General features: G+C 47.5%; 1 protein-coding gene across 3 annotated transcripts in view; it reads right to left on the bottom strand.

The window, feature by feature from the left end:
* Window positions 1–12406, bottom strand: part of KIRREL3 (kirre like nephrin family adhesion molecule 3) — a 258248-nt gene that overhangs the window by 127626 nt on the left and 118216 nt on the right. For all 3 annotated transcript variants that reach the window (XM_074976739.1, XM_074976740.1, XM_074976741.1), the window contains exon 4: window positions 11232–11389. In XM_074976739.1, coding sequence (XP_074832840.1) covers window positions 11232–11389 — 158 coding nt within the window. The remainder of the gene's footprint in view (window positions 1–11231; window positions 11390–12406) is intronic.

The following is a 12406-nucleotide window of genomic DNA, read 5'->3' as shown; positions in this document are numbered from 1 at the left end:
AAAGTGTGAAATGCTGCCATGCCAATCCAGTAGCATTTCACGCTTACCTTGCACAATAGGAAATGGGCACATATGCTGCTGGGACGTGCGGGATCAGACCCCGAACGCTACAAGGCCCTGTAAGTTTCCTAGAGAAGCTGAATAAAGTCACCAACTTCTGCAAACAATTGCACTATGCAAACGGCACTTCTGCTCCAGTGAAGGAAAGAGGACGGCGGCATGACCTAGTACTGGAGCAGAAGCTGAGCTCCAGCACCCAGATCCATCCCACGCACAGCATCACTCCAGTCAGAATCAGGCCAAGGACTCCTGGGTTCTATTTTTGGATCTCCATGGACTCCCTCCGTAGACTTTGGAGAACCAGCCCTGTGTGACTCCATCTCTGAATTTCACCAGTGGGAGTCACAGCACGCCCCCAGCCATGCAGAGAACTAATGCTTCCTTTAATTAATTATTACTTATTGAGGTTGTTTTCCCTCTGAACCTCTAATGTAGGCTAATCAGAGAGGTGATGCATGCCAGGAGAGAGAACATTAAAAAGCCATTAACAAGTGGCACTGTGAGCTCTACGGTGGACGATGCATTTGGGAAGCGTTCCAGGCACCCACAGCTGTGACCTTCCATGCCATGCCCTGGAGACAAGCCATGACCATTCTGATTTTCTAGTGTTACGCACCCACTTTGCACTGGTATAAACAGTGCCCTGAGCTGCAAGGCACAGGAAGAGCAAGCCCTGTGTCTAGTACTAAGCTCCTTCTGCTTTCTCTGCTCCTGGCATTCCTTTGGCACTCAGTGAGGAGTGATAATGTACAGCCCTCATGCGGCGGACGCCCAAGAAGGAGATGAAGCCATCAGAGCTGCTGCTGAGACAGCAGATGATAATGTAGGTATCCACGTGATACCCCATCCCAGACTCTGCCTTTGCTGGCTGGTGGCCAGGGAGCAAAGCCTTTGTGAAAGGAGGTTCTGAACTTGGGATGGTGAGTTGAATCTCCTGCTTGGGGGGGGGATCCGATTTGGGTTGGCTGCTGTTGGAGAGCCAGGAATGTTCAAAAACCAGGTGTCAGATCTCCAGAAAATCACGAGATTGGTGTAAAAATCAGGAGTTGTTGTAAAAAAATATAGACCATTCAGCTCTTGTATTTGTCTGCTGGGTTCTGTACACCATACACTCACGTCACGGTTTCAAGCCTCTCTCTGCAACTGGGGAACCTAGAAGCCTGAGGTCAGGAGCTGGGGCTTTAAGAAAAACCCCCAATATTGCAAGACTTAAAATAAAATCAAGAGCTGAGGCATTGCTGTAGGGTTGTGGGCACCACCCCTCCCCATCTGGGATGGAAAGAGTCTTGTGTGATGCCCCCCAACTGGGACAGCATTCTTCCTCCAAGCCCGTCCATGCCAACTGCTTAAGATGCACTGGGAGGCTCGGCATCTCAGCTGAGACTGGGCCTCACTTCTCATGCAGCAGGACTGCTTGGGCCATGGGATTAATACCAACACAAGCACAGATTGCTTTGAGAAGCCGTGTCTACACGTGCACGCTACTTCGAAGTAGCGGCACTAACTTCGAAATAGCGCCCGTCACGGCTACACGCGCCGGGCGCTATTTCGAAGTTAACTTCGACGTTAGGCGGCGAGACGTTGAAGTCGCTAACCCCATGAGGGGATAGGAATAGCGCCCTACTTCGACGTTCAACGTCGAAGTAGGGACCGTGTAGTCGTTGCATGTCCCGCAACTTCGAAATAGCGGGGTCCGCCATGGCGACCATCAGCTGAGGGGTTGAGAGACGCTCTCTCTCCAGCCCCTGCAGGGCTCTATGGTCACCGTGGGCAGCAGCCCTTAGCCCAGGGCTTCTGGCTGCTGCTGCGGCAGCTGGGGATCCATGATGCAGGCACAGGGTCTGCAACCAGTTGTCAGCTCTGTGTGTCTTGTGTTGTTTAGTGCAACTGTGTCTGGGAGGGGCCCTTTAAGGGAGCGGCTTGCTGTTGAGTCCGCCCTGTGACCCTGTCTGCAGCTGTGCCTGGCACCCTTATTTCGATGTGTGCTACTTTGGCGTGTAGACGTTCCCTCGCAGCACCTATTTCGATGTGGTGCCGCGCAATGTCGAAGTTGAACATTGACGTTGCCAGCCCTGGAGGACGTGTAGACGTTACTCATCGAAATTGCCTATTTCGATGTTGCTACATCGAAATAAGCTATTTCGATGTAGGCTTCACGTGTAGACGTAGCCAGAAAGGGCTGGTATTCCTAGTGCTGGGAGTGACCCAGCCCCCGGAAGAGAAGCAAGTTTGGAGAGACTGCAGTTAGTTACAAACGATTAAATATGAATGGCCTAGATTTTAATTAATTTCACCCCAACAGGCACAGAGAGAAGTCAGTTCTTTCAGGTTTTAATTAGCACCAGCTGCCACAGGGCACCCTGGGAAGCAGGGGCAGGAAGGCAGCTGTGGGTTTGGTTTAGGGGTTGTTGCTCGGTGTGTGTGGCTTGTTGCAAGAGGCAGACTGAGGCAGTGCTAATTGGGGAGTCATACTATAGTGGAGGCTGGACAAGCAGGGTGTGTAGGAGGTCTTGGGGTCATGCCTTTGGTTTTGCTCAGAGGCTCATGCTGGTGGCTGTGTTGCTCAGAAGCCTGCTTGTGCCTGGCTTGCTGCCAGCAGGGGAAGTTAAACTGCAATACAGCAGGCATCCTTCTGTGACACTGCAGGCAACTCTGATGGTGGCTAGGAACAGAAAGGTCACGACGCCTATGCTGCCCTCTTCTGTAGCCGCCAGAAAGCCTGTGGGGCCAGGCTGGCTCATCTGGGGGGAGCTTTGGGGGCGAGATAGAGGTATTGAAAAAAATCTGCAAATTCAGGTTGAATTTGGCAAATTGTTTTGGACAAAAACAATTTTTCCCCCCAAGGAAAAGTCATAACAGTTCATCTCAACCACTTTGAAACAAACTCCTCTGGCTTTCCATTTAAAAATGTAGCTATTTTTATTTTTCACATTGGATTTGCTGCAACCAACCAAAAAGACATTGGTGTCTGCCTACTCCCTCAACAAGATGGGGGAAGACTACACGAAGGTCATCGGCCAGTCAGCCTGCAGCTCCTCTTTCCATAGAAAAGATAGCCAGACTGTGGGATCTTCTCATGACCTCATCTTTTATAAAACTGCGAACACCCTCTTGTAGATTTAAAATCATTGACGGGATTCCTTGATTCCAGAACTGACTTTGGCTGACTCTAATGGCCATGCAAATTCCAAGTAGAAGTGGCCTCCAGAAACCTTGAAGATGAGATCTGTTCTGACTTGATATTTGGAACAGCATTAGTGTCATTTCCCAAGCTTTCTGCCTTACAGCTCTGGCCACTGCAAAATTAAAAAAAAAACAACAAAACCTTTACCCTAGGGATTTCACCAACAGTTCATTCCTGGATGGTCATCTGATGCAATTAGACTGCGCTAGGGGTTTAAATCCACCAAGAATTATCAGGTTATTGAGAAAGGAGAAAACTTGTAGATCAAATCAGGCAAGAGTGATGGAAACAAACAGATCACAGATTATCGTTCACACATTCCAGTCTCAAAGCCTAGTGAACTATTACAGGACTGAGGGGAGATTCCAGTGGGAGCAAGAGACTGCTCAGCTATAACAAGCTCTATTGCTTCCCAACTGGTGGCCAACCACAGAGCTTGAAGTCAAGGCGAAGTCTGCGGCTGTGCAGTTGAAACAGTGGCTGCTTTGAGACGGCAAGTTCTGAGCATGGGCGTGAGCATGACGACTTCTTTTGCTGATCAAGAGCATCATGACTCCAAGGAGGACCCCACTGAAATCAATGGACGGGGCCCAAAACCCAGCCTTGGACTTCCACTCACTCACACCACTTGCGTGCGAGAGCTTTCTCCTAGAGAACCTGCACGAGAAAGTTCAACTGGAAGTAAGTTTTGCCCAGGGAGATAAAAGGACTTTAAAAAACATGCTTATAATGGCATAACCCCACTCTTTTGTAGGCTTAATGATGGAGCCATTCCTGCAGCTTCACAATGAAGTGAAGGTAGAAATAAAGAGTAAAAGCATTTGGCTGTGGCAGAAGAGATACATATAGGTATAGGCTGCACTGTAACCTGGGTGGTGAGTCCTGAATGAATCAGGAATAAATTTAGCGGCACCTTTCGAGCAAAGAGGCAAGATAAGATCCACAGGAAGCCAATTTGGCTCCAGAAGGAGCTTTTAGTGATCTAAAAGCCATGAGGGTTACACACAGTGAATGGAAGGAGGAGTGTGTCACCATGGAGGTAAACATGGGAACAATATGAATGTACTGGACAAAAGCCAGGAAAGCCAAGACAAAGAATGGGTTACAGCTGCACACCAAGGGGTGTGAGAGATACACGGAGGGGCTCTACATGTGTCAGACAAAAGGGAAGCTCAAAGATAGTGCGGGCCCATTACTCAGTGGGGTGGTGAGCTGGGAATGGAAGACAACAGGATCACAGCCCGGCTCGGTGCCTACTTTGCCCCAGTCCTCTCACAAAAAATAACGAGAGGAGACAACTACTGAAATTACCACAGACAGTAAAGGGGAAGGGCAGCAGGTTGGGATAAGGAAAGCACACATCAGAGATCTCTTGGCCCATTTGAATGAATTCAGGCCAGCAGGGCTGGATGCTATTTGCCCAAGGTACTGAATGAATGAATGAATGAATGGGTGAAATCTCAGAGCTCCTGGCTATAACATTTACAAACTCATGGCTGGAAGAGGAGTTCCCTGAAGACTGGAGAAGAGCTAACAACATACTCCTGTGGGAATTCTGTGCTCAATATTAAAAATTCTGCATGCAATATATTAAAATTCTGCATATTCTATTTATTAAAAGAGCGCCAGGTAATCATGCCAGTTTCAATTGTTTTGATTATTCATTTCAAAAGATCTGTCAGCAAGTACATCTGTAACACTGCCAAAAAAAAAAGATTCTGGTAATTTTCTGGACAAATAGATTCTGTCCTAGGCACAGCGGTACAAGACTTGCAGTAATTCATTTCAATTGCAACACCGAACTGTATTCCTGCACCCTTCCAAAGCAGTGCAAAGGCTCAGGGGAGTCAGGGGAACACAGGACCTGAGGGAGAGGGAAGGAGCCTGGCAGGCTGCTGGTGAGGGTGGGACAAGCATGGAACAGTTTTTAGCTGGGGGAAAGGCAGGACCGTTATGGAAGCAGAGACCCTTCCCTGTGCAGATCCTGATGGCTCATTGTCTTCTCCCATTCGGCCAGGCACATCTGCCCTGTGCCTGCACCTCCCAAACTCCTGTGTTGCTGTATCACCCTGCCCTGTCACCATGTGGCCATGCACCCCCACCTCCATTCACCATGGCTCTTTGTTGTCACCCCCTGCAGCTCCTGAGTCCACAGCCCAGTTTACTCCCACACTAGTCATTCTGAACCCCAGCCTATAATCCCCTTCCCCTGCCGCCCTGTGACACCAGCCCATCTCTCCTGGTCTGACTCCATAAGCTGGGTGCTGTGATGAAGCCTGAGAGAAGTCTTTGCTACTGCATATGGGCAGGGGGCTGGACTCAATGACCTCCCGAGGTGCCTTCCAGCCCTGGGAGTCTATGAATCCCCTCCTGCCTGAAAGTGCTGCAGTTCCACCTTTTGCCTACCAGAGACCGCTGTGGCACCCGACCCGCCTGCTGTGTTCGTGCCGTTGGCAGCTCTGATGCCACAATGGCCTGTGGCATTTGAGAGGCTGAACAGCAGCAATTCTCAGGCAGAATGTAGTATCTGCAGAAAAACAAAACACGGTTCTGAGGGCCACACGTCGGTGGCAGGTACAAGAGACAAGGGGAGGCAATGTTCAACTTCTCCCCTCTTCCTACTCCTATTCTGTCCATCCCCGAAGGCGGTTGCAGCTTGCAGACTGGTGACCCTTCCCCAGAAGTGGACCTGTTAATTTAAAAGTAAAAAGCCTTCCAGCTTGCCAGATCTGTTAGCATAATTCTGTACCTGCGAAAAAGCCAGTCAGTGGTAATGAAACCATTGAACAGGCATGTGCCAATCCTAGTTACTGACACAAACAGTTGTGCATTAGTCTGTCTACAGGACCTTCGTTTAAAATTTACTTTAAATATATCATTAGTTTGTGGCTGGAGATTATAAAATCACATCTCTACAAAAATCTTTGCATAGATCTTCAGCTGCACAATCTGAGTATTTGGCTTTTGCCTTAAATGTTTGTCTCTTCATAAGTATAGCTTTCTAAATAAATTCTTCAAAAGATCACCTTTATCTAAGACACACATTTTAATTTTAATTACTATAGCACAGAAAACGGCTTCCAAAGTGTTCCTGACAGTTCTATTCATGCCTACTCTCTTTCCACTCCGTTGTTGAAGAAAGCCCTTAAAACAACATTCTTTTGCTTCCAGTTAGCTGGACAAATTAGTTTCTCTTTTTGACTATTTGATGAACAAGTTTTAAGAGAACCTTCCATCAAAATCTGTATCTTACTAAGCTATAAAATCCTTTCTTATGCCTAAAGTCTTTGGAAACATTTTAGTACAGACTTACAGTGAAATTGATATGGAAATCACACAAAAGAAATTAGTGTTCTCTTTTTCTAAAAGCAATGAACTTTGTTATGAACACACTAAGCAGCTCTAATTAATTTAAAATAACGTCTTTGTTTCAGTGAGTTTAAATATGTGGTGTAATCGGGAATGATTACTTTATGAAGAGTATATTTAAAACATAAAATCAGCTTAGCCATACTAATTAAGAAAATCTAAAACAGAGAAGAGCTGCTTCATGTGTTCCATATAATATTTAAGATTGCATTTGTCATGACAACTGACTTGCCCTTACTACAAATTTTTTGCAGTTAAGTCTCTGGCAAATTGCAGGGTGTATAAAAAAAACTTGGGTCATTTTTAATTCCCATATTCAGTGCTTTTAATGAAATAGCTTGTGCATGTCCAATCTTCACAATCTGGCACGCACTGGAAAACATGCTCCATTAGAAAGAAATCTTAGAAGAGCGCCTTTTTTTTTCCCCAAATGTCATTTGCTACATTTGTGTTCAGGAATTGGGTGGGTGAGCAGACAGAAGAGGGAGACAGTGCAGAGGCAGTGGGGTAGTGAGGAGGGGTCTGGGTCTGGGCAGAGCAGGGCTGGTGTATGAATGGGATCACAGGCTGGGAAGTTGCCTTCCCAAACAGCAGCTTTATCCCACTAACCCTTGGGAGACATGAATTCTGAGCATTCACAGTGGTGCAGAATTCCACCCAGGAGTAATAATGCCCATCTTTGAAAAAGGGGAAAAGGAGTAGCTGGGGAAATATAGACCAGCCTGCCTGACATGGAAGCTTGGGAAGCTACTAGATCAATATATAAAACATGCAATCTGCAAATACCTGGAAGATGAAGCAGTTAACATGGATTTAGCAAGAACATATCATATCAGAACAGCTTGATTTCCTTCTTTGATGGGATAACTGGTTTAGTAGATATGAGGGAATGTGGCAACCATAATATACCCAGACTTCAGCAAGGCTTTTGACACAGTCCTGAATGACTTTCTGATAACTAAGCTGAAAAAATGTAGGCCCAACAGAGCTACTATTATGTGAATACATAGTTGGTTAAACAATTTAAAAACAAAGAGTAACTATTAATGGAATGATGTTGGACTAGAAGGAGGTCTCAGGTGGGATTCCATGGGGATCTGTTCTGGATCTGGAGTTGTTTAAGATCTTTATTAAGTATCTGGATGTAGGAATAGAGAGCATGCCAAGCAAGTCTAGAGATGACACACAGCTGGAGAGAGCTAAACTCAGAGGGATCTTGCTAAACTGCATAACTGGGCTATAGACAATAAGATGAAATTCAACAGAGATAAAGGTAAGGTGCTGCATTCAGGGAAGAGAAACTAAATGCACAGTACAGAATGGGGGAAAACTACCTTGGCAGTAGCTTTGCTGGGAAGGATCTGGGAATTGTGGTGAATCACAACCTCAGCATGAGTCAGGAATGTGGTGGTGTTGCAAAAAGAAGAAATCCAATTTTAAGTCGCATTAACAGATGTATAGAGCATGCAAGTCATGGGAGGTGACAGTATTACTCTGCTCGGTGCGGGTTGGGCCTCAGCTGGGGTACTGTATCCAGTTTTGGTAAGCAATATATACAGAAAGTATGTAGAGAAACTGAAAAGGATCCAGAGGTGAGTGACAAAGATAATCAGAGGGATGGAATGTGAGACATATGAGGCTGAATTAACTATTTATTTTGGAAGGAGGAAATTAAGGGGTGGGGTGATAATGGTCATCAGATACTTGAACATGTGCCATTAAAAACACGGAGAAAAGTTGTTCTCTTTTGCCACAGAGGGTAGGACAAAGGGCAATGAGTTCAAATTACAGGCTAATGGATTTAGATGACACTGTGGGAAAAAATGCCTACTTGTAAGAACAGGAGAATGGAGAAGATGCCTAGGGAGGTCAGGGACTGAGGTTTTCAAAACAAGGCTGGATGGCCATCTGCCTCGAGTAGTTTAAACATGACAAATCCTGCAGTGCTTGGCAAGGGTTAGACTAGATGACTCTTGTGGTCCCTTCTTACCCTGTAATTCTATATTAGTGCAGTACAAGATGTACAAGTGCATGAGCTGTGTTTCAGAACCACCTTGCGCTATCACTGAGCACTTTCCTACATCTTCGGATCATTTTAAGTAGTGTAACATAGGTGCCAACTTCTCCTCCAGACTGGGAGTTCTTGAACTCCCCACCCCCAAACCCAGGCCCTGCTCCTACTTCACGTCTTCCCCCAAGCCCTCGCCTCTTCCACCAAGTCCTTAACCCTTACCTGCCTGCTCCCCAAAGAGCACCCCATGCTCACACCTCCTCCACCCTCCCAGCACTTCTGGAATGCTTCAGATCAGCTGTTCCCAGCACTCTGAAAGGGCTGGGAAGGAGGGGAGGGGCAGGCTCTTTGGGGAGGAGGAAGAGAAGAGTCATTGGAGGGGATCTTGGTTGTCACTGGGTGCTCCACACCCACTAATTTTTCTCCATGGATGTTTCAGCCCCGGAGCACCCACAGACTCCGTGCCTCTGAACAGACCCCATACGTCACCCTATCTCAGGAACCTGGGGCTAGGTGCCAAAAACTACCCAGAGGCACAAAGGACAGAACGGAAACTAGAACTCCACCCATTCCTCTTGGTTCCCCGAGTTGCATTCAGCCACCAGGATCCACCTTCTCTGTTTCATTTCTTATGGTAGGTCTACACAGCAAAATTATTTTGAAATAACAGCCATTATTTCAATATGGCCAGGCTAGTGTTTACAGGATGCAACCACTATTTCGATATAAATTCAAAATAGCGGTTGGCTTATTTTGAAATTGATAAACCTCATTCTACAAGGAATAGTGCCGGTTTTGAAATAGCTGCTAAGACAGGGAATAGAGCCTATTTTGGAATAAGTCATAGTGCATCCAATGGCTCTATTTCAAAATAGGCTCTGTGTGTGTAGACACTGTGTTTCAAAACAGCTGAATGCTATTTCAAGATGCAGTTTTGTGTGGCAACGTTATTGCAAAATAAGGTCTTCTGGAGTAAGGCTGCTGTGTAGACACACCCTTAGAAAAATCTTGTCACTCCAAAGCTGCGTCTACACGTGCACGCTACTTCGAAGTAGCGGCAGTAACTTCGAAATAGCGCCCGTCACGTCTACACGTGTTGGGCGCTATATCGAAGTTGAAATCGACGTTAGGCGGCGAGACGTCGAAGTCGCTAACCCCATGAGGGGATGGGAATAGCGCCCTACTTCAACGTTCAACATCGAAGTAGGGACGTGTAGACGATCCGCGTCCCGCAACATCGAAATAGCGGGGTCCTCCATGGCGGCCATCAGCTGGGGGGTTGAGAGATACTCTCTCTCCAGCCCTTGCGGGGCTCTGTGGTCACCATGGGCAGCAGCCCTTAGCCCAGGGCTTCTGGCTGCTGCTGCTGCAGCTGGGGGTCCGTGCTGCATATACAGGGTCTGCAACTAGTTGTTGGCTCTGTGTATCTTGCACTGTTTAATGAAAGTGTGTCTGGGAGGGGCCCTTTAAGGGAGCGACTTGCTGTTGAGTCCGCCCCGTGACCCTGTCTGCAGCTGTGCCTGGCTCCCTTATTTCGATGTGTGCTACTTTGGCGTGTAGACGTTCCCTCGCTGTGCCTATTTCGATGTTGGGCTGAGCAACGTCGAAGTTGAACATCGACGTTGCCAGCCCTGGAGGACGTGTAGACGTTATTCATCGAAATAGCCTATTTCGATGTCGCAACATCGAAATAAGCTATTTCGAAGTTGGGTGCACGTGTAGACGTAGCCCAAGCCTGCAGTAATTCCAACACAACAGCTCATCCCATGGCTTACAGAGCCACCAGAATAATTGGGATGGAAATGGCTAAGGCAGGACCATTTTGTTCTCTGCTTGCCAAAGATTGCTGCTGAACTTGTCCAATTTGATGTGCTCTTCAGGAAGGGAGAAAATGCTCTGCTCTGGACCCAAATAATATCATTGTGGGGGCCTGCTCTGGTCCAGGGCTGCGCCAGCGAGAGCTTGGATTGAATTCAATGTGTGGCACCTTTGCACTGGTGCACCTGCATTTCCCCAAGGACAATTCAGCGTGAACTCAAAGGGAATTAGGTTACCATATACCTTTGAGTATTGGACCACTGTGTTTTTAGACACGCTGTGAGGAGCACATTGGACTCTGCTGACAGGCAGAGTGCTGGAACTGTCCAGGCTGGAAGTAGCCAGAGTTTTAAATTCAGAGCTGAGACCACACACAGCTGTAACTCACATCTTCTCACACTCTTCTGGCAGCTGCTATTGTGACCCTACTTAACCCTGCTGGCCCCCTGGATGGCCAGGTGCATTGACTCCAACAGGCCATATCATGTAAGTGGGGTAATCACTCACTGAAGGGCTCGGAGAAGCTTTGAGTCCCCTCCGAATTTGCCTTTCCAGTTCCCCAGTACCCTCTGCTGTCCCAGCAGCCCAGGGCATAGAAACCGAGCAGCACAGAGAAGTGTGGGGCCTGAGCACAGTGCCCCTGAATCAATGGGTTTATGCCAGCTGACAGCTGGCTCCAGATGCATAGGAAGAGCTACAGTTCTGCTGCAACGGGAGCTGGTCAAAGGACAGCTCCACGAGGCGAGCAGCCACATTCCTGGCTTTGTCCCAGACTCCAGCCCCACTGACCTTGGAGTAGGTGGCTCCGTTTATCACTTCTCCATTCCGCATCCAGATGATGGAGGCTGCTGGTTTGGCATTGTCAGCATGGCAGGTGAGGTTCAGGGGATCCCCAGCTCTCAGGCTAATCACTGGGCCCCCAGTAATTACTGGGTCATCTGGAGGAACTGCAGAGAAACAGATGAGAGAAAGAATGTAGTTTACAAGTGTAAGCCAAGCTAGGGCTGTGCCTGCAGTGGTACTCTGCAGGGCACGTAGTGACAATGGCAACTCTGGACCATGTGCTCAGGTATACCCAGGCAAACCCATGGCACTTGGCTTCAGTCGGGCTGTGACTGATGGCAGAATCCAACCTTAGCACCGTCCAACTTTCATTTTGTTTTGTTGCTTGCGTATTAGCTGTGCCCCAAAGTTAAAACACAGCAGCACAAGCAAGTTGATAGTGAGGAGACAAGGGACACATTCTCAGCAGAGATTTGGAATGAGCTGAAAAACTGTTTGAACGGTGAGCTGCAGGAAAGCGTGAGCTAGCAGAGAAGGCTGTCACACAAAACAGGGGCCAGAAGGAAAGAGGCTGGGATGAGAGCAGCACAGAAAAGAGGGAAACCCAGGTTAAACAAGAAAGGATGACAAAGGTCTGTGATGTTGCTTGGATATGTCCATGACCTTATGCTGCAAAACAAAAGAGCAGCATATGCCCTTTCAGCCTAACAGGGAGTGAAAGGTTATGGAAAGCAATGAGAAAGCACTAGGTTCCCAGGGAGAGCACTGTGTGAACCCCTTCTGTGATAGCATCAACTCTGAAAACACAGGGGCTGCTAACCTCCACATGCAGGAAGAGTCCTTTGTAAAGGCAGCACTCAGCAGCCACCACTTCCAGAACTGGACAAACCATGCTCAGGTGACCTCTAAACACACGAATGTGAGTTTAGCACAACCTAGAAAGAACAAGACAGGAAACCCAAAGGACTGACCCCTGAAAACTCAGCACTGCGCTGGCAAATATGGAACTTTTTTCTCCTTCACTTACCTTTAAAGGCCTGATTAATCCCCAGCCTGCAGTGGGTGGGGGATTTTTGCAGAACACCAGATGCTGTGAAGATCTGGGGCTTGGTAAGTTATGTGGCAACAGTTGCTATCTGGTTTTTATATAAATAAATATTTCAACTTCTCAGAGAGTCGAA

Source organism: Carettochelys insculpta, chromosome 25 (genome assembly GCF_033958435.1).
Source record: "Carettochelys insculpta isolate YL-2023 chromosome 25, ASM3395843v1, whole genome shotgun sequence".
Lineage (NCBI taxonomy): Eukaryota > Metazoa > Chordata > Testudines > Carettochelyidae > Carettochelys > Carettochelys insculpta.
The sequence above is the reverse complement of the archived record's forward strand: the minus strand, read 5'-3'. Positions and strand labels throughout refer to the sequence as shown.